The sequence below is a fragment of the Oncorhynchus masou genome, chromosome 18 (assembly GCF_036934945.1).
Source record: "Oncorhynchus masou masou isolate Uvic2021 chromosome 18, UVic_Omas_1.1, whole genome shotgun sequence".
NCBI classification, from domain to species: domain Eukaryota; kingdom Metazoa; phylum Chordata; class Actinopteri; order Salmoniformes; family Salmonidae; genus Oncorhynchus; species Oncorhynchus masou.
The window spans coordinates 79,619,718-79,642,498 of record NC_088229.1 but is presented as its reverse complement, the minus strand read 5'-3'; the positions used below and the strand labels follow the sequence as shown (position 1 = coordinate 79,642,498).

The 22,781-nt window shown below is 46.6% G+C and overlaps 1 protein-coding gene across 2 annotated transcripts in view; it reads left to right on the top strand.

The window, feature by feature from the left end:
- LOC135505296 (signal-induced proliferation-associated 1-like protein 2) overlaps nucleotides 1-22,781 on the top strand; it is a 492,209-nt gene that overhangs the window by 184,547 nt on the left and 284,881 nt on the right. For both annotated transcript variants that reach the window (XM_064924540.1, XM_064924538.1), the window contains 2 exons: nucleotides 7,616-7,773; nucleotides 9,361-9,937. In XM_064924540.1, coding sequence (XP_064780612.1) covers nucleotides 7,616-7,773; nucleotides 9,361-9,937 — 735 coding nt within the window. The remainder of the gene's footprint in view (nucleotides 1-7,615; nucleotides 7,774-9,360; nucleotides 9,938-22,781) is intronic.

Below are 22,781 nucleotides of genomic sequence, written 5' to 3'. Positions count from 1 at the left end.
CAAATTTACTTTTAACAAGGCACACCTGTTAATTGAAATGCATTCCAGGTGACTACCTCATGAAGCTGGTTGAGAGAATGGCAAGATTTTGCAAAGCTTGCTGCAGCTTTAGCTCATTTGGAATAAACAGTGAAATTTAGTGAAAACTAAAGTGCTGCAAACTTTGTTCAATGTTTTGTCAGCTGTGCTTGTTTTGTTGACATGTTTAGTTTAGTTTAGTTCACTGCTGCTCCTACGGCACTAATCTGGTGAGCACCTTTGGAGCTCCGCCGAGGCAAGGCATTTGATTGGTTTGACGTGTTCTGAGGCATCACTTATTTACATTGGGTTCCTACCACTCTTCAGCTGAGTTTACACTCCAACCTTGTTCCTGGAGAAGTACCGTCCTATAGGTTTACACTCCAACCCTGTTCCTGGAGAACTACTGTCCTATAGGTTTACACTCCAACCCTGTTCCTGGAGAACTACTGTCCTATAGGTTTACACTCATGGAGAACTACCGTCCTATAGGTTAACACTCCAACCCTGTTACTGGAGTACTACTGTCCTATAGGTTTACACTCCAACCCTGTTCCTGGAGAACTACTGTCCTATAGGTTTACACTCCAACCCTGTTCCTGGAGAACTACTGTCCTATAGGTTTACACTCATGGAGAACTACCGTCCTATAGGTTAACACTCCAACCCTGTTACGGGAGTACTACTGTCCTATAGGTTTACACTCCAACCCTGTTCCTGGAGAGCTACCGTCCTATAGGTTTACACTCCAACCCTGTTCCTAGAGAACTACTGTTCTATAGGTTTACACTCCAACCCTGTTCCTGGAGAACTACTGTCCTATAGGTTTACACTCCAACCCTGTTCCTAGAGAACTACTGTCCTATAGGTTTACACTCCAACCCTGTTCCTGGAGAACTACTGTCCTATAGGTTTACACTCCAACCCTGTTCCTGGAGAACTACTGTCCTATAGGTTTACACTCATGGAGAACTACCGTCCTATAGGTTAACACTCCAACCCTGTTACTGGAGTACTACTGTCCTATAGGTTTACACTCCAACCCTGTTCCTGGAGAACTACTGTCCTATAGGTTTACACTCCAACCCTGTTCCTGGAGAACTACTGTCCTATTGGTTTACACTCATGGAGAACTACCGTACAATAGGTTAACACTCCAACCCTGTTACGGGAGTACTACTGTCCTATAGGTTTACACTCCAACCCTGTTCCTGGAGAGCTACCGTCCTATAGGTTTACACTCCAACCCTGTTCCTGGAGAACTACCATCCTATAGGTTTACACTCCAACCCTGTTCCTAGAGAACTACTGTCCTATAGGTTTACACTCCAACCCTGTTCCTGGAGAACTACCGTCCTATAGGTTTACACTCCAGCCCTGTTCCTGGAGAACTACTCTCCTATAGGTTTACACTCCAACCCTGTTCCTGGAGAACTACCGTCCTATAGGTTTACACTCCAACCCTGTTCCTGGAGAACTACCGTCCTATAGGTTTACACTCCAACCCTGTTCCTGGAGATCTACTGTCCTATAGGTTTACACTCCAACCCTGTTCCTGGAGAACTACTGTCCTATAGGTTTACACTCCAACCCTGTTCCTGGAGAACTACCGTCCTATAGGTTTACACTCCAACCCTGTTCCTGGAGAACTACCGTTCTATAGGTTTACACTCCAACCCTGTTTCTGGAGAGCTACCGTCCTATAGGTTTACACTCCAACCCTGTTCCTAGAGAACTACTGTCCTATAGGTTTACACTCCAACCCTGTTCCTGGAGAACTCCTGTCCTATAGGTTTACACTCCAACCCTGTTCCTGGAGAACTACTGTCCTATAGGTTTACACTCATGGAGAACTACCGTCCTATAGGTTAACACTCCAACCCTGTTACTGGAGTACTACTGTCCTATAGGTTTACACTCCAACCCTGTTCCTGGAGAGCTACCGTCCTATAGGTTTACACTCCAACCCTGTTCCTAGAGAACTACTGTCCTATAGGTTTACACTCCAACCCTGTTCCTGGAGAACTACCGTCCTATAGGTTTACACTCCAACCCTGTTCCTAGAGAACTACTGTCCTATAGGTTTACACTCCAACCCTGTTCCTGGAGAACTACCGTCCTATAGGTTTACACTCCAACCCTGTTCCTGGAGAACTACTGTCCTATAGGTTTACACTCCAACCCTGTTCCTGGAGAACTACTGTCCTATAGGTTTACACTCCAACCCTGTTCCTGGAGAACTACTGTCCTATAGGTTTACACTCCAACCCTGTTCCTGGAGAACTACTGTCCTATAGGTTTACACTCATGGAGAACTACCGTCCTATAGGTTAACACTCCAACCCTGTTACTGGAGTACTACTGTCCTATAGGTTTACACTCCAACCCTGTTCCTGGAGAACTACCGTCCTATAGGTTTACACTCATGGAGAACTACCGTCCTATAGGTTAACACTCCAACCCTGTTACTGGAGTACTACTGTCCTATAGGTTTACACTCCAACCCTGTTCCTGGAGAACTACTGTCCTATAGGTTTACACTCCAACCCTGTTCCTGGAGAACTACTGTCCTATAGGTTTACACTCATGGAGAACTACCGTCCTATAGGTTAACACTCCAACCCTGTTACGGGAGTACTACTGTCCTATAGGTTTACACTCCAACCCTGTTCCTGGAGAGCTACCGTCCTATAGGTTTACACTCCAACCCTGTTCCTAGAGAACTACTGTTCTATAGGTTTACACTCCAACCCTGTTCCTGGAGAACTACTGTCCTATAGGTTTACACTCCAACCCTGTTCCTAGAGAACTACTGTCCTATAGGTTTACACTCCAACCCTGTTCCTGGAGAACTACTGTCCTATAGGTTTACACTCCAACCCTGTTCCTGGAGAACTACTGTCCTATAGGTTTACACTCATGGAGAACTACCGTCCTATAGGTTAACACTCCAACCCTGTTACTGGAGTACTACTGTCCTATAGGTTTACACTCCAACCCTGTTCCTGGAGAACTACTGTCCTATAGGTTTACACTCCAACCCTGTTCCTGGAGAACTACTGTCCTATTGGTTTACACTCATGGAGAACTACCGTACAATAGGTTAACACTCCAACCCTGTTACGGGAGTACTACTGTCCTATAGGTTTACACTCCAACCCTGTTCCTGGAGAGCTACCGTCCTATAGGTTTACACTCCAACCCTGTTCCTAGAGAACTACTGTCCTATAGGTTTACACTCCAACCCTGTTCCTGGAGAACTACCATCCTATAGGTTTACACTCCAACCCTGTTCCTAGAGAACTACTGTCCTATAGGTTTACACTCCAACCCTGTTCCTGGAGAACTACCGTCCTATAGGTTTACACTCCAGCCCTGTTCCTGGAGAACTACTCTCCTATAGGTTTACACTCCAACCCTGTTCCTGGAGAACTACCGTCCTATAGGTTTACACTCCAACCCTGTTCCTGGAGAACTACCGTCCTATAGGTTTACACTCCAACCCTGTTCCTGGAGATCTTCTGTCCTATAGGTTTACACTCCAACCCTGTTCCTGGAGAACTACTGTCCTATAGGTTTACACTCCAACCCTGTTCCTGGAGAACTACCGTCCTATAGGTTTACACTCCAACCCTGTTCCTGGAGAACTACCGTTCTATAGGTTTACACTCCAACCCTGTTTCTGGAGAGCTACCGTCCTATAGGTTTACACTCCAACCCTGTTCCTAGAGAACTACTGTCCTATAGGTTTACACTCCAACCCTGTTCCTGGAGAACTCCTGTCCTATAGGTTTACACTCCAACCCTGTTCCTGGAGAACTACTGTCCTATAGGTTTACACTCATGGAGAACTACCGTCCTATAGGTTAACACTCCAACCCTGTTACTGGAGTACTACTGTCCTATAGGTTTACACTCCAACCCTGTTCCTGGAGAGCTACCGTCCTATAGGTTTACACTCCAACCCTGTTCCTAGAGAACTACTGTCCTATAGGTTTACACTCCAACCCTGTTCCTGGAGAACTACCGTCCTATAGGTTTACACTCCAACCCTGTTCCTAGAGAACTACTGTCCTATAGGTTTACACTCCAACCCTGTTCCTGGAGAACTACCGTCCTATAGGTTTACACTCCAACCCTGTTCCTGGAGAACTACTGTCCTATAGGTTTACACTCCAACCCTGTTCCTGGAGAACTACTGTCCTATAGGTTTACACTCCAACCCTGTTCCTGGAGAACTACTGTCCTATAGGTTTACACTCCAACCCTGTTCCTGGAGAACTACTGTCCTATAGGTTTACACTCATGGAGAACTACCGTCCTATAGGTTAACACTCCAACCCTGTTACTGGAGTACTACTGTCCTATAGGTTTACACTCCAACCCTGTTCCTGGAGAACTACCGTCCTATAGGTTTACACTCCAACCCTGTTCCTGGAGAACTACCGTCCTATAGGTTTACACTCCAACCCTGTTCCTGGAGAGCTACCGTCCTATAGGTTTACACTCCAACCCTGTTCCTGGAGAACTACCGTCCTATAGGTTTACACTCCAACCCTGTTCCTGGAGAACTACTGTCCTATAGGTTTACACTCCAACCCTGTTCCTGGAGAAGTACCGTCCTATAGGTTTACACTCCAACCCTGTTCCTGGAGAAGTACCGTCCTATAGGTTTACACTCCAACCCTGTTCCTGGAGAACTACTGTCCTATAGGTTTACACTCCAACCCTATTCCTGGAGAACTACTGTCCTATAGGTTTACACTCCTGGAGAGCTACCATTCAGTAGGTTTTCATCTGAAACCTAATCTATTGCACCCAATCTTCTTTCCCTCCTCCTCTCTTCTTCCCCCTCCTCTCTTCTTTCCCCTCCTCCTTTCTTATTTCCCTCCTCTTCTCTTCTTCTTCTCCTCCTCTCTTCTTTCCCTCCTACTCTCTTCTTTCCCTCCTCTTCTCTTCTTCTCCTCCTCCTCTCTTCTTTCCCACCTCCTCTCCTTCTTCCCCCTCCTCTCCTTCTTCCCCCTCCTCTCCTTCTTTCCCCTCCTCCGCTTCTTTCCCTCCTCCTCTCCTTCTTCCCCCTCCTCCCCTTCTTTCCCCTCCTCCTCCCCTTCTTTCCTCCCTCCTGTCCTTTTTCTCCCTCCTCCCCTTCTTTCCCATCCTCCTCCCATTCTTTCCCCCCTCCTCTCCTTCTTCCCCCTCCTCCCCTTCTTTCCCCTCCTCCTCCCATTCTTTTCCCCCTCCTCTCCTTCTTCCCCCTCCTCCCCTTCTTTCCCCTCCTCCTCCCATTCTTTCCCCCCTCCTATCCTTCTTCCCCCTCCTCCCCCTTCTTTCCCCTCCTCCTCCCATTCTTTCCCCCCTCATCTCCTTCTTCCCCCTCCTCTCCTTCTTTCCCCTCCTCCCCTTCTTTCCCACCTCCTCTCCTTCTTCCCCCTCCTCTCCTTCTTCCCCCTCCTCCCCTTCTTTCCCTCCTCCTCTCCATCTTCCCCCTCCTCTCCTTCTTACCCCTCCTCCATTCTTTCCCCTCCTCCTCTCCTTCTTCCCCCTCCTCCCCTTCTTTCCCCTCCTCCTATCCTTCTTCCCCTCCTCCCCTTCTTTCCCCTCCTCTCCTTCTTCCCCTCCTCCCCTTCTTTCCCCTCCTCCTCTCCTTCTTCCCCTCCTCCCCATCTGTCCCCTCCTCTTCTCCTTCTTCCCCCTCCTCCCCTTCTTTCCCCTCATCCTCTCCTTCTTCCCCTCCTCCCCTTCTTTCCCCTCCTCCTCTCCTTCTTCCCCCTCCTCTCCTTCTTTCCCCTCCTCCCCTTCTTTCCCACCTCCTCTCCTTCTTCCCCCTCCTCCCCTTCTTTCCCACCTCCTCTCCTTCTTCCCCCTCCTCTCCTTCTTCCCCCTCCTCCCCTTCTTTCCCTCCTCCTCTCCTTCTTCCCCCTCCTTCCCCTCCTCCCCTTCTTTCCTCCCTCCTGTCCTTCTTCCCCCTCCTCCCCTTCTTTCCCATCCTCCTCCCATTCTTTCCCCCCTTCTCTCCTTCTTCCCCCTCCTCCCCTTCTTTCCCCTCCTCCTCCCATTCTTTCCCCCTCCTCTCCTTCTTCCCCCTCCTCCCCTTCTTTCCCCTCCTCCTCCCATTCTTTCCCCCCTCCTCTCCTTCTACCCCCTCCTCTCCTTCTTTCCCCTCCTCCCCTCCTCCCCTTCTTTCCCACCTCCTCTCCTTCTTCACCCTCCTCCCCTTCTTTCCCTCCTCCTCTCCTTTTTCCCCCTCCTCTCCTTCTTCCCCCTCCTCCTCCCATTTTCCCCCCCTCCTCCCCTTCTTTCCCCTCCTCCTCCCATTCTTTCCCCTCCTCTCCTTCTTCCCCCTCCTCCTCCCATTCTTTCCCCCTCCTCTCCTTCTTCCCCCTCCTCCCCTTCTTTCCCTCCTCCTCTCCTTTTCCCACTCCTCTCCTTCTTCCCCCTCCTCTCCTTCTTCCCCTCCTCCTCCCATTTTTCCCCCTCCCTCTCCTTCTTCCCCCTCCTCCCCTTCTTTCCCCTCCTCCTCCCATTCTTTCCCTCCTCCTCCCATTCTTTCCCCCTCCTCTCCTTCTTCCCCCTCCTCCCCTTCTTTTCCCTCCTCCTCCCATTCTTTCCCCCTCCTCTCCTTCTACCCCCTCCTCTCCTTCTTTCCCCTCCTCCCTCCTCCTCCCCTTCCCTTTCCCCCTCCTCTCCTTCTTCCCCCTCCTCCCCTTCTTTCCCCTCCTCCTCCCATTCTTTCCCCTCCTCCTCCCATTCTTTCCCCCCTCCTCTCCTTCTTCCCCCTCCTCCCCTTCTTTCCCCTCCTCCTCCCCTTCTTTCCTCCCTCCTGTCCTTCTTCCCCTCCTCCCCTTCTTTCCTCTCCTCCTCCCATTCTTTCCCCCATCCTCTCCTTCTTCCCCCTCCTCCCCTTCTTTCCCCTCCTCCTCCCATTCTTTCCCCCCTCCTCTCCTTCTACCCCCTCCTCTCCTTCTTTCCCCTCCTCCCCTTCTTTCCCCTCCTCCTCCCCTTCTTTCCTCCCTCCTGTCCTTCTTCCCCCTCCTCCCCTTCTTTCCTCTCCTCCTCCCATTCTTTCCTCCCTCCTGTCCTTCTTCCCCCTCCTCCCCTTCTTTCCCCTCCTCCTCCCATTCTTTCCCCCCTCCTCTCCTTCTTCCCCCTCCTCCCCTTCTTTCCCCTCCTCCTCCCATTCTTTCCCCCCTCCTCTCCTTCTTCCCCCTCCGCTCTTCTTTCCCCTCCTCTTTTTTCCCTCCACCCTCCCCAATCCACCTCTTAATCTTCCTTGTTTACCCCGTCTGTTGCCCCTCAGCACCTCTCCATGGCAACTATCAGCACCTCTCCATGGCAACCACTCTATCAGGTTAACTGTCAGTTCCCTGTGTGATTAATAAATCCCCATGATTATGGAGATGTAGAATATTGCATTCTGTGATCCTTTCTCCAACGTGTGTCATCTTCCTTTATGTGTCACTGTCATAAACTCTGACCATTTCTACCATTTCACCTCTTAATAAATCCCAACTTTAAAAAAACACCCAAATAATTGTTTTGTTTTACATGAATCTCTCTCTCTCTCTCTCTCTCTCTCTCTCTCTTTTTCTCCCCACAGCTCCTGAGGAAGAGGCACATAGGGAACGACATTGTGACCATTGTGTTTCAGGAACCGGGGACTCTGCCCTTCACCCCTAAAAACATCCGCTCACACTTCCAACACGTCTTTGTCATCGTCAAGGTCCACAACCCCTGTACTGAGAACGTCTGCTACAGGTACACACACAACCCCTGTACTGAGAACATCTGCTACAGGTACACACACACACACACACACACACACACACACACACACACACACACACACACACACACACACACACACACACACACACACACACACACACACACACACACACACACACACACACACACACACACACACACACACACACACACACACACACACACACACACACACGGAGGATGGATAACAGCAGATTAAACAGGGGAGGTGGTGGAGGGAGGAAGGAGCAGAGGGGTGGAAGCACATGTAACATACTGTAGGTAACGTCGCCTTAAGATGTCAATTACAGCAACACCACACTTCAGGCCAAGGAAAATATTTTAGTAAACTAAGTAGCACATTGATTATGGCATCGACTAAGCTATTCTTAGTAGTAACACTCTCCAGACCGTTCAGAAAATTGATGGCTCATCCAACGTATAACTCTGTCTGACGATTAGAAGGAACTAAATCTGAGGTTGAGGACTGCGTCCCAAACGGGGCACTGTTCCCTACATAGTGCCCTACTTTTGACCAAAGACCACATGGCTCTGGAAACGTAGTGCACTACTCTATGGAGAGAATACGGTGTCATTAGGGACTGTCCGACAATATTATTCACTCTGTCTGCTAATGCCTCTCTGCGGTTTTATTTTGTGTTTTGAAATGTCACGACTACACAGTAATGCCTGGAAATCCCTAGGAGCCATCATGACTCCACAGTAATGCCTGGAAGTCCCTAGGAGCCATCATGACTCTACAGTAATGTCTGGAAATCACTAGGAGCCGTCATGATTCCACAGTAATGTCTGGAAATCACTAGGAGCCATCACGACTCCACAGTAATGTCTGGAAATCACTAGGAGCCATCATGACTCCACAGTAATGTCTGGAAATCACTAGGAGCCATCATGATTCCACAGTAATGTCTGGAAATCACTAGGAGCCATCATGATTCCACAGTAATGTCTGGAAATCACTTGGAGCCATCATGACTCTACAGTAATGTCTGGAAATCACTTGGAGCCATCATGACTCTACAGTAATGTCTGGAAATCACTAGGAGCCATCATGACTCTACAGTAATGTCTGGAAATCACTAGGAGCCATCATGATTCCACAGTAATGTCTAGAAATCACTAGGAGCCGTCAAGACTCCACAGTAATGTCTGGAAATCACTAGGAGCCATCATGATTCCACAGTGATGTCTGGAAATCACTAGGAGCCATCATGACTCTACAGTAATGTCTGGAAATCACTAGGAGCCATCACAACTCCACAGTAATGTCTGGAAATCACTAGGAGCCATCATGACTCCACAGTAATGTCTGGAAATCACTAGGAGCCATCATGACTCCACAGTAATGTCTGGAAATCACTAGGAGCCATCATGACTCCACAGTAATGTCTGGAAATCACTAGGAGACATCATGACTCCACAGTAATGTCTGGAAATCACTAGGAGCCATCATGACTCCACAGTAATGTCTGGAAATCACTAGGATAGTTTGAAATAACTCTGTCCTCTCTTTTTCGCGCTCTCTCTCTCTTTCCTCTCTCTCACTCCCTTCTACAGCGTTGCTGTCTCTCGTTCTAAAGACGTCCCTCTGTTCGGCCCTCCAATCCCCAAGGCAGTGACCTTCCCCAAGTCCGCTGTGTTCCGAGACTTCCTATTGGCCAAGGTCATCAATGGAGAGAACGCCGCCCACAAATCTGAGAAGTTCCGTGCCATGGCAACCAGAACGCGCCAGGAGTACCTCCGCGACCTGGCCGAGAACTTCGTGTCCACGGCGACCATGGACTCGGCTGTGAAGTTCAGTTTCATCACACTGGGAGCCAAGAAGAAAGAGAAGGCCAAACCTCGTAAAGACGCTCACCTGTTCTCTGTCGGCGCCATCACCTGGTCCGTCACTGCACGGGACTTTGGCCAATCAGCAGACGTGGACTGTCTCTTGGGCGTGTCCAACGAGTTCATCATTTTAATAGAGGAGCAGTCTAAGAATGTGGTCTTCAACTGTTCCTGTCGTGATGTCATCGGATGGACATCTGGGATTATTAGCATCAAGATCTTCTACGAGAGAGGAGAGTGTGTGCTGTTGTCTGCCCAAGATGGCTGTGAAGAAGATATACGAGAAATGGTGCAGAGACTAGAGGTAATTCATCTGGGTTAGGGTCAGGGGTTAGGGTCAGAGGTCAGGTTAGGATTATTGTTCACTTATCTCTTCTGTCTCCATGTTTCAGTATGAATGGAGTATCTCACATTTGACCAAAGGTGATTTGGAGAAAGAATTCAGTGATATATGGAATTAATTGGATAAACAAAGAACAATATATGTTCACTGGCAATGGTCTGGTCTATTTCCAATTGGCTTTATCAAACCAACAGCCATTCTCTGCCAGCCCCCCACCTCTTCACCCTCCTTTAGAGGAAGTCAACCCTTCACATATCAGATGAAAAGGTCTGTTTGTTCTGCTGGATATAGTCTCAGCACTTGGCCTCTTGATAAATGTGTTGAAGATGACTATAAAGCACGATTAAGTTGTACCTTCTTACTGTAGGGAACCGGTACCTGTTGTCAACAGTGTGTTTCCTCCCGAGGTGTGTCCTGTTTGAACACCTCCTGTTAGAGCCTTACCTTGTGCTTCCTTTCTCCTTCTTTCTGTCCTTACTTATTAGTTGTTTTCCACTAGGCCCTTTAGTGTTTTGAGTGTGATCCCAGTGCTTTTAGCTATGTCAACCAAATGACTAACGTACACCTTTACACCAGTCTATTAAGCCTTGTGTGTTTCATGCCAACCCAACATCCCAGATGTAGGCCTTACATGTACAGCTCGCCCGGTCTCTCCTCTCCTGTGCCATCCTTGGTCTCTCTTCTCCTGTGCCATTCTTGGTCTCTCTTCTCCTGTGCCATCATTGGTCTCTCCTCTCCTGTGCCATCATTGGTCTCTCTTCTCCTGTGCCATCCTTGGTCTCTCTTCTCCTGTGCCATCATTGGTCTCTCCTCTCCTGTGCCATCATTGGTCTCTCTTCTCCTGTGCCATCCTTGGTCTCTCTTCTCCTGTGCCATCATTGGTCTCTCCTCTCCTGTGCCATCATTGGTCTCTCTTCTCCTGTGCCATCCTTGGTCTCTCTTCTCCTGTGCCATCATTGGTCTCTCCCCTCCTGTGCCATCATTGGTCTCTCTTCTCCTGTGCCATCCTTGGTCTCTCTTCTCCTGTGCCATCCTTGGTCTCTCTTCTCCTGTGCCATCCTTGGTCTCTCTTCTCCTGTGCCATCATTGGTCTCTCTTCTCCTGTGCCATCTTTGGTCTCTCTTCTCCTGTGCCATCCTTGGTCTCTCTTCTCCTGTGCCATCCTTGGTCTCTCTTCTCCTGTGCCATCATTGGTCTCTCTTCTCCTGTGCCATCATTGGTCTCTCTTCTCCTGTGCCATCATTGGTCTCTCCTCTCCTGTGCCATCATTGGTCTCTCTTCTCCTGTGCCATCATTGGTCTCTCTTCTCCTGTGCCATCATTGGTCTCTCCCCTCCTGTGCCATCCTTGGTCTCTCTTCTCCTGTGCCATCCTTGGTCTCTCCTCTCCTGTGCCATCATTGGTCTCTCTTCTCCTGTGCCATCCTTGGTCTCTCTTCTCCTGTGCCATCATTGGTCTCTCTTCTCCTGTGCCATCATTGGTCTCTCTTCTCCTGTGCCATCATTGGTCTCTCTTCTCCTGTGCCATTCTTGGTCTCTCTTCTCCTGTGCCATCCTTGGTCTCTCCTCTCCTGTGCCATCCTTGGTCTCTCTTCTCCTGTGCCATCATTGGTCTCTCCCCTCCTGTGCCATCATTGGTCTCTCTTCTCCTGTGCCATCCTTGGTCTCTCTTCTCCTGTGCCATCCTTGGTCTCTCTTCTCCTGTGCCATCCTTGGTCTCTCCTCTCCTGTGCCATCCTTGGTCTCTCTTCTCCTGTGCCAGCCTGGCCCAGCTGGCCAGCTCCCCTAGTGACATCAGTAGGTCTGCTGGGTCACAAAAATGTTCAATACATGTGACTTTTTGTACTTGAATGCCAAGATGTTTTAAGAGATAAAGGGGGTTAAAGTTGACTGCATCCTGAATGTTCTACATACCCCACCATACCATGATACCTCCATGTATTCATCACTGGAAAATATACATGTTTTGGTATTGATATCATTTAAAAGCTTATAGTGTTGTCAAACTATTTCATAATTTCTAGAAAATATATTTTTTCATATGACAATGTTGACATTCTATTAAACTGAACGTCAGTTATATAAAAATGTGTAAACTCTGATTATTTTGTATTCACAAACAGAAATGGTCATTTATGTCAACCTTCTTTGGTGGGAGGACCTCCAACCATCTTTGTTGTAGTGTTTGGTGCCAGTCCAATTTGATTCCCATTTTAGTACAAGTAAAGTTGAAGTCTGAAGTTCACATACACTATAGCCAAATACATTTAAACTTGTTTTTTCACAATTCCTGACATTTAATCCTCGTAAAAATTCCCTGTCTTAGGTCAGTTAGGATCACCACTTTATTTTAAGAATGTGAAATGTCAGAATAATAGTAGAGAATGATTTATTTCAGCTTTTATTTCTTTCATCACATTCCCAGTGGGTCAGAAGTTTACATACACTCAATTAATATTTGATATCATTGCCTTTAAATTGTTTAACTTGGGTCAAATGTTTTAGGTAGCCTTCCACAAGCTTCCCACAATAAGTTGGGTGAATGTTGTCCCATTCCTCCTGACAGAGCTGGTGTAACTGAGTCAGGTTTGTAGGCCTCCTTGCTGGCACACGCTATTTCAGTTCTGTCCACAAATGTTCTATAGGCTTGAGGTCAGGGCTTTGTGATGACCACTCCAATACCTTGACTTTGTTCTTCTTAAGCCATTTTGCCACAACTTTGGAAGTATGCTTGGGGTCATTGTCCATTTGGAAGACCCATTTGCAACCAAGCTTTAACTTCCTGACTGATGTCTTGAGATGTTGCTTCAATATATCCACATATTTTTATTCTCTCATGATGCCATCTATTTTGTGAAGTGCACCAGTCCCTCCTGCAGCAAAGCACCCCCACAACATGATGCTGCCACCTCCGTGCTTCACGGTTGGGACGGTGTTCTTCAGCTTGCAAGCCTCCCCCTTTTTCCTCCAAACATAACGATGGTCATTATGGCCAAACATTTATATTTTTGTTTCATCAGACCAGAGGACATTTCTCCAAAAAGTACAATCTTTGTCCGTAGTCTGGCTTTTATATGGTTGTTTTGGAGCAGCACTTCTTCCTTGCTGAGCGGCCTTTCAGGTTATGTCGATATAGGACTCATTTTTACTCGGGATATAGATTCTTGTTTACGTGTTTCCTCCAGCATCTTCACAAGGTCCTTTGCTGTTGTTCTGGGATTGATTTGCACTTTTCGCACCAAAGTAATTTCATCTCTAGGAGACAGAACGCGTCTCCTTCCTGAGCGGTATGACATAACCTGAAAGTATGACAGCCGTGTGGTCCCATGGTGTTTATAGTTGCGTACTATTGTTTGTACAGATGAACATGGTACCTTCAGGAAATTGGAAATTGCTCCCAAGGATGAACCAGACTTGTGGATGCCGACAATTTTATTCGGAAATCTTGGCTGATTTCTTTTGATTTTCCCATGATGTCAAGCAAAGAGGCACTGAGTTTGAAGGTAGGCCTTGAAATAAATCCACAGGTACACCTCCAATTTGTGGAGGTCTACAATTATGTTACCATGATTTCAAGGAGGCACTGCATTTGTAGGTAGGCCTTGAAATGCATCCAAAGGTACAATTCCAATTGACTCAATTAGCCAATTTTTTCTTATTTTTACCTTTATTTAACTAGGCAAGTCAGTTAAGACCAATTTCTTATTTTCAATGACGGCCTAGGAACAGTGGGTTAACTGCCTGTTCAGGGGCAGAACGACAGATTTGTACCTTGTCAGCTCAGGGGTTTGAACTTGTAACCTTCCAGTTACTAGTCCAACACTCTAACCACTAGGCTACCCTGCCTCCCCTATCAGAAGCTTCTAAAGCCATGACATAATTTTCTGGAATTTTCCAAGCTGTTTAAAGGCTCAGTCAACTTAGTGTATGTAAACTTCTGACCCACTGGAATTGTGATACAGTGAAATAATTTCTCTGTAAACAATTGTTGGAAAAATGAGTTGTGTCATGCACAAAGTAGACGTCCTAACCGACTTGCCAAAACTCTAGTTTGTTATCAATAAATGTGTGGAGTGGTTGAAAAAACTAATGACTCCAATCTAAGTGTGTGTAAACTTAGGACTTCAACTGTATCACCAAAACATGACACCCCCTCTGTATTCAAGAGATTGTCACCGATGGTGCTATACTAACACCTCACATTATGTCAAATAGGGTCTAGACTCATATGCAAATATCAGATTTTTCTTGTTTTTAGATTGACGTCTGGGGTAGAAAACTATTTAAAAAAAAAAAGAAAATTCAAGAAATTGTCAAATAGTTTGACAAGCTATTTAAGCTTTTAAATGATATCAAACTCAGATGTTTTTCTTTTCCAGTGATGAAGACATGGATGTGTATCATGATATTGTGGGGTATGCGAAGAAGATCAACTTCGAGAACTTAATCTCTTGAATGTTCTGACATTCAGGTGCAAAAAGTCCCTTCCTGAACACAATAGGCAAATATGTGGGTTTCCTTCAAATCAAAAGGGGTCACAAAGAGATTGCAATCAAATTAATTTACACTGCTTAGATTTTATGGCCATTTTATGTTCCAAACATATTGCTTGCTATACTGTATGTCTGCTGCAGAGAGACAAGAGAACCATCGGAAAACAAGCTCTGATCTGTCATGGAAAGGCAAGTGATGAAAACATGTTGGCTGACTATTTAAAAACAAGATGGAGAACAAGCTATAGGAGTTCTGGCTCAGGTACAGCCAACTAGCGGCAGCTAACCCTATCTAGCAAAAATATTTGGAGGCAAAGTATCGATATAATATAATTCCCAAAAATGTTGTGATATGTAAGTTTATAGATTTTTCCCCCATCACTACAGATTGGCAGTCAGACACTTAGCATTTGTGTTTTCATGATTAGAAACATTAAAGCGTGTGACGAGGGTGGGCAGGGTGTGACTAGGGTGGGCATTCTAGTTTCTTAATTTCTATGTTTTCTGTTTCTATGTTTTGGCCGGGTATGGTTCTCAATCAGGGACAGCTATCTATCGTTGTCTCTGATTTGGAATCATACTTAGGCAGCCTGTTTTTTCCACCTTACTTGTGGGTAGTTGACTTTGTTAGTGGCCTGTACAGCCTTAGTAAGCTTCACGGTCGGTTTGTTGTTTCTTGTCTTTGTTGGCGACATTCAAAATAAAAGGAAATGTATGCTCACAACGCTGCACCTTGGTCCGGTCATTTCCCTGACAACGTTCGTGACAGCGTCATCATCGATATATTGCTCTCTTTTCAGTTATAAAGCTATTTTACAACAACTCCTGCTGTACCTAACGTCGTGACTAACCTTTACACATACGAGTCACCATACCCGGTCTCAAGGATGTCTAACTCTGGATTTCTTTCATCTCTACAAAGTTAAATCAGCTTTTAATTTTTCTACACTTGTGGAATAATCTCCCATATTCTCTCAATTTTAGGTTTTTGGGACCTCTATTGGAATTCAGACTGCTGAAGTGTTTGGTACTTCTATTGGAATTCAAACTACTGAAGTGTTTTGTACCTGTAGGGCAATTCAGAATGCTGAAGTGTTTGGTACCTATATTGCAATTCAGACTGTAGAAGTGTTTGGTACCTCTATTGCAATTCCGACTGCTAAAGTGTTTGGTACCTCTAGGGCAATTCAGACTGCTGAAGTGTTTGGTACCTCTAGGGCAATTCAGACTGCTGAAGTGTTTGATACCTCTATTGCAATTCCGACTGCTAAAGTGTTTGGTACCTCTCGGGCAATTCAGACTGCTGAAGTGTTTGGTACCTCTAGGGCAATTCAGACTGCTGAAGTATTTGGTTCCTCTATTGCAATTCAGACTGCTGAAGTGTTTGGTACCTCTAGAGCAATTCAGACTGCTGAAGTGTTTGGTACCTATATTGCAATTCAGACTGCTGAAGTGTTTGGTACCTCTATTGTAATTCAGACTGCTGAAGTGTTTGGTACCTCTCGGGAAATTCAGACTGCTGAAGTGTTTGGTACCTCTATTGCAATTCAGACTGCTGATGTGTTTGGTACCTCTAGGGCAATTCAGATTGCTGAAGTGTTTGGTACCTCTATTGCAATTCAGACTGCTAAAATGTTTGGCACCTCTATTGCAATTCAGACTGCTGACGTGCTTGGTACCTTTATAGAAATTCAGACTGCTGAAGTGTTTGGTACCTCTATTGCAATTCAGACTGTAGAAGTGTTTGGCAGCTCTACTGCAATTCAGACTGCTGAAGTGTTTGGTACCTTTATTGCATTTCAGACTGTAGAAGTGTTTGGTACCTCTAGAGCAATTCAGATTGCTGAAGTGTTTGGTACCTCTCTTGCAATTCAGACTGCTGAAGTGTTTGGTACCTCTAGGGCAATTCAGACTGCTGAAGTGTTTGGTACGTCTAGGACAATTCAGACTGCTAAAGTGTTTGGTACCGTTATTGCAATTCAGACTGCTGAAGTGTTTGGTACCTCTAGGGCAATTCAGACTGCTGAAGTGTTTGGTACCTGTAGGGCAATTCAGACTGCTGAAGTGTTTGGTACCTCTAGGGTAACTCAGACTGCTAAAGTGTTTGGTACCTTTATTGCAATTCAGACTGCTGAAGTATTTGGTACCTCTAGGGCAATTCAGACTGCTGAAGTGTTTGGTACCTCTAGGTCAATTCAGACTGCTGAAGTGTTTGGTACCTGTAGGGCAATTCAGACTGCGGAAGTGTTTGGTACCTCTAGGGCAATTCAGACTGCTTAAGTGTTTGTTACCTCTAGGGCAATTCAGACTGCTGAAGTGTTTGGTACCTCTATTGCAATTCAGACTGCTGAAGTGTTTGGTACCTCTAGGGCAATTCAGACTGCGGAAGTGTTTGGTACCTCTAAGGCAATTCAGACTGCTGAAGTGTTTGGTACCTCTATTGCAATTCAGAATGTAGAAGTGTTTGGTACCTATATTGCAATTCAGACTGCTGAAGTATTTGGTACCTCTATTGTAATTCAGACATCTGAAGTGTTTGGTACCTCTAGGGTGATTCAGACTGCTGAAGTGTTTGGTACCTTTTGGGCAATTCAGACTGCTGAAGTGTTTGGTACTTCTATTGGAATTCAGACTACTGAATTGTTTGGTACCTCTAGGTTAATTCAGACTGCTGAAGTGTTTGGTACCTTTATTGCAATTCAGACTGCTGAAGTGTTTGGTACCTCTAGGGCAATTCAGACTGCTGAAGTGTTTGGTACCTCTAGGGCAATTCAGACTGTAGAAGTGTTTGGCACCTCTATTGCAATTCAGACTGCTGAAGTGTTTGGTACCTTTATTGCATTTCAGACTGCTGAAGTGTTTGGTACCTCTAGGGCAATTCAGACTGCTGAAGTGTTTTGTACCTCTAGGGATATTCAGACTGCTGAAGTGTTTGGTACCTATATTGTAATTCAGACTGCTGAAGTATTTGGTACCTCTATTGTAATTCAGACTGCTGAAGTGTTTGGTACCTCTAGGGCAATTCAGACTGTGGAAGTGTTTGGTACCTCTAGGGCAATTCAGACTGCTGATGTGTTTGGTACCTCTAGGGCAATTCAGATTGCTGAAGTGTTTGGTACCTCTATTGCAATTCAGACTGCTGAAATGTTTTCACCTCTATTGCAATTCAGACTGCTGACGTGCTTGGTACCTTTATAGAAATTCAGACTGCTGAAGTGTTTGGTACCTCTATTGCAATTCAGACTGTAGAAGTGTTTGGCAGCTCTACTGCAATTCAGACTGCTGAAGTGTTTGGTTCCTTTATTGCATTTCAGACTGTAGAAGTGTTTGGTATCTCTAGAGCAATTCAGATTGCTGAAGTGTTTGGTACCTCTCTTGCAATTCAGACTGCTGAAGTGTTTGGTACCTCTAGGGCAATTCAGACTGCTGAAGTGTTTGGTACGTCTAGGACAATTCAGACTGCTAAAGTGTTTGGTACCGTTATTGCAATTCAGACTGCTGAAGTGTTTGGTACCTCTAGGGCAATTCAGACTGCTGAAGTGTTTGGTACCTGTAGGGCAATTCAGACTGCTGAAGTGTTTGGTACCTCTAGGGTAACTCAGACTGCCAAAGTGTTTGGTACCTTTATTGCAATTCAGACTGCTGAAGTATTTGGTACCTCTAGGGCAATTCAGACTGCTGAAGTGTTTGGTACCTCTAGGGCAATTCAGACTGCTGAAGTGTTTGGTACCTGTAGGGCAATTCAGACTGCGGAAGTGTTTGGTACCTCTAGGGCAATTCAGACTGCTTAAGTGTTTGTTACCTCTAGGGCAATTCAGACTGCTGAAGTGTTTGGTACCTCTATTGCAATTCAGACTGCTGAAGTGTTTGGTACCTCTAGGGCAATTCAGACTGCGGAAGTGTTTGGTACCTCTAAGGCAATTCAGACTGCTGAAGTGTTTGGTACCTCTATTGCAATTCAGAATGTAGAAGTGTTTGGTACCTATATTGCAATTCAGACTGCTGAAGTATTTGGTACCTATATTGTAATTCAGACTGCTGAAGTATTTGGTACCTATATTGTAATTCAGACTGCTGAAGTATTTGGTACCTCTATTGTAATTCAGACTGCTGAAGTGTTTGGTACCTCTATTGCAATTCAGACTGCTGAAGTGTTTGGTACCTTTATTGCATTTCAGACTGCTGAAGTGTTTGGTACCTATATTGTAATTCAGACTGCTGAAGTATTTGGTACCTCTATTGTAATTCAGACTGCTGAAGTGTTTGGTACCTCTAGGGCAATTCAGACTGTGGAAGTGTTTGGGACCTCTATTGCAATTCAGACTGTAGAAGTGTTTGGCACCTCTATTGCAATTCAGACTGCTGAAGTGTTTGGTACCTTTATTGCATTTCAGACTGTTGAAGTGTTTGGTACCTCTATGGCAATTCAGACTGCTGAAGTTTTTTGTACGTCTAGTGCAATTCAGACTGCTGAAGTGTTTGGTACCTCTAGGGCAATTCAGACTGCTGAAGTGTTTGGTACCTCTAGGGCAATTCAGACTGCTGAAGTGTTTGGTACCTCTATTGCAATTCAGACTGCTGAAGTGTTTGGTACCTCTAGGGCAATTCAGACTGCTGAACTGTTTGGTACCTCTAGGGCAATTCAGACTGCTGAAGTGTTTGGCACCTCTATTGCAATTCAGACTGCTGAAGTGTTTGGTACCTCTAGGGCAATTCAGACTGCTGAAGTGTTTGGTACCTCAAGGGCAATTCAGACTGCTGAAGTGTTTGGTACCTCTATTGCAATTCAGACTGCTGAAGTGTTTGGTACCTCTAGGGCAATTCAGACTGCTGAACTGTTTGGTACCTCTATTGCAATTCAGACTTCTGAAGTGTTTGGTACGTCTCGGGCAATTCAGACTGCTGATTGAGGACCTTTTTGATGAAGAATGAATTTATTTTCTATGATGTTGTTTTTGTAATTGTATTTCATGTGTATTTTTGAAATTAGAGGGATCATTTGTTTAACAGATCTTGGTCTCATCATGAGTCATGACTCCCTGTCAAAACAAAGGTTACATAACAACGCTATAAGAGGCCCCCTCTAGGGCAGGTGACCTAGCTACCTGGGGTGTTGCCTATGTTACCTAGCTACCTGGGGTGATACCTATGTTATCTAGCTACCTGGGGTGATACCTATGTTACCTAGCTACCTGGGGTGTTGCCTATGTTACCTAGCTACCTGGGGTGTTGCCTATGTTACCTAGCTACCTGGGGTGATACCTATGTTACCTAGCTACCTGGGGTGATACCTATGTTATCTAGCTACCTGGGGTGATACCTATGTTACCTAGCTACCTGGGGTGATACCTATGTTACCTAGCTACCTGGGGTGTTGCCTATGTTACCTAGCTACCTGGGGTGATGCCTATGTTACCTAGCTACCTGGGGTGTTGCCTATGTTACCTAGCTACCTGGGGTGATACCTATGTTACCTAGCTACCTGGGGTGTTGCCTATGTTACCTAGCTACCTGGGGTGTTGCCTATGTTACCTAGCTACCTGGGGTGTTGCCTATGTTACCTAGCTACCTGGGGTGTTGCCTATGTTACCTAGCTACCTGGGGTGTTGCCTATGTTACCTAGCTACCTGGGGTGTTGCCTATGTTACCTAGCTACCTGGGGTGATACCTATGTTACCTAGTTACCTGGGGTGTTGCCTATGTTACCTAGCTACCTGGGGTGTTGCCTATGTTACCTAGCTACCTGGGGTGTTGCCTATGGTTACCTAGCTACCTGGGGTGATACCTATGTTACCTAGCTACCTGGGGTGATACCTATGTTACCTAGCTACCTGGGGTGATACCTATGTTACCTAGCTACCTGGGGTGTTGCCTATGTTACCTAGCTACCTGGGGTGATGCCTATGTTACCTAGCTACCTGGGGTGATACCTATGTTACCTAGCTACCTGGGGTGATACCTATGTTACCTAGCTACCTGGGGTGATACCTATGTTACCTAGCTACCTGGGGTGTTGCCTATGTTACCTAGCTACCTGGGGTGATACCTATGTTACCTAGCTACCTGGGGTGTTGCCTATGTTACCTAGCTACCTGGGGTGATACCTATGTTACCTAGCTACCTGGGGTGTTGCCTATGTTACCTAGCTACCTGGGGTGTTGCCTATGTTACCTAGCTACCTGGGGTGTTGCCTATGTTACCTAGCTACCTGGGGTGTTGCCTATGTTACCTAGCTACCTGGGGTGTTGCCTATGTTACCTAGCTACCTGGGGTGTTGCCTATGTTACCTAGCTACCTGGGGTGATACCTATGTTACCTAGTTACCTGGGGTGTTGCCTATGTTACCTAGCTACCTGGGGTGTTGCCTATGTTACCTAGCTACCTGGGGTGTTGCCTATGTTACCTAGCTACCTGGGGTGATACCTATGTTACCTAGCTACCTGGGGTGATACCTATGTTACCTAGCTACCTGGGGTGATACCTATGTTACCTAGCTACCTGGGGTGTTGCCTATGTTACCTAGCTACCTGGGGTGATGCCTATGTTACCTAGCTACCTGGGGTGATACCTATGTTACCTAGCTACCTGGGGTGATACCTATGTTACCTAGTTACCTGGGGTGTTGCCTATGTTACCTAGCTACCTGGGGTGTTGCCTATGTTACCTAGCTACCTGGGGTGATACCTATGTTACCTAGCTACCTGGGGTGTTGCCTATGTTACCTAGCTACCTGGGGTGTTGCCTATGTTACCTAGCTACCTGGGGTGTTGCCTATGTTACCTAGCTACCTGGGGTGTTGCCTATGTTACCTAGCTTCCTGGGGTGTTGCCTATGTTACCTAGCTACCTGGGGTGTTGCCTATGTTACCTAGCTACCTGGGGTGATACCTATGTTACCTAGCTACCTGGGGTGTTGCCTATGTTACCTAGCTACCTGGGGTGATGCCTGTGTTACCTAGCTACCTGGGGTGTTGCCTATGTTACCTAGCTACCTGGGGTGTTGCCTATGTTACCTAGTTACCTGGGGTGTTGCCCATGTTACCTAGCTACCTGGGGTGATGCCTGTGTTACCTAGCTACCTGGGGTGTTGCCTATGTTACCTAGCTACCTGGGGTGTTGCCTATGTTACCTAGCTACCTGGGGTGTTGCCTATGTTACCTAGCTACCTGGGGTGTTGCCTATGTTACCTAGCTACCTGGGGGGTGTTGCCTGGGGTGTTGTTACCTAGCTACCTGGGGTGTTGCCTATGTTACCTAGCTACCTGGGGTGTTGCCTATGTTACCTAGCTACCTGGGGTGTTGCCTATGTTACCTAGCTACCTGGGGTGATACCTATGTTACCTAGCTACCTGGGGTGTTGCCTATGTTACCTAGCTACCTGGGGTGTTGCCTATGTTACCTAGCTACCTGGGGTGTTGCCTATGTTACCTAGCTACCTGGGGTGTTGCCTATGTTACCTAGCTACCTGGGGTGATACCTATGTTACCTAGCTACCTGGGGTGTTGCCTATGTTACCTAGCTACCTGGGGTGATACCTATGTTACCTAGCTACCTGGGGTGATACCTATGTTACCTAGCTACCTGGGGTGTTGCCTATGTTACCTAGCTACCTGGGGTGTTGCCTATGTTACCTAGCTACCTGGGGTGTTGCCTATGTTACCTAGCTACCTGGGGTGATACCTATGTTACCTAGCTACCTGGGGTGATACCTATGTTACCTAGCTACCTGGGGTGTTGCCTATGTTACCTAGCTACCTGGGGTGTTGCCTATGTTACCTAGCTACCTGGGGTGTTGCCTATGTTACCTAGTTACCTGGGGTGATACCTATGTTACCTAGCTACCTGGGGTGTTGCCTATGTTACCTAGCTACCTGGGGTGTTGCCTATGTTACCTAGCTACCTGGGGTGATACCTATGTTACCTAGCTACCTGGGGTGTTGCCTATGTTACCTAGCTACCTGGGGTGTTGCCTATGTTACCTAGCTACCTGGGGTGATACCTATGTTACCTAGCTACCTGGGGTGTTGCCTGTGTTACCTAGCTACCTGGGGTGATGCCTATGTTACCTAGCTACCTGGGGTGTTGCCTTTGTTACCTAGCTACCTGGGGTGATACCTATGTTACCTAGCTACCTGGGGTGATACCTATGTTATCTAGCTACCTGGGGTGAGGCCTGTGTTACCTAGCTACCTGGGGTGTTGCCTATGTTACCTAGCTACCTGGGGTGATACCTATGCAACCCAGCTCCATGGGGTGATGCCTGTGTTACCTAGCTACCTGGGGTGATACCTATGCAACCCAGCTCCATGGGGTGAT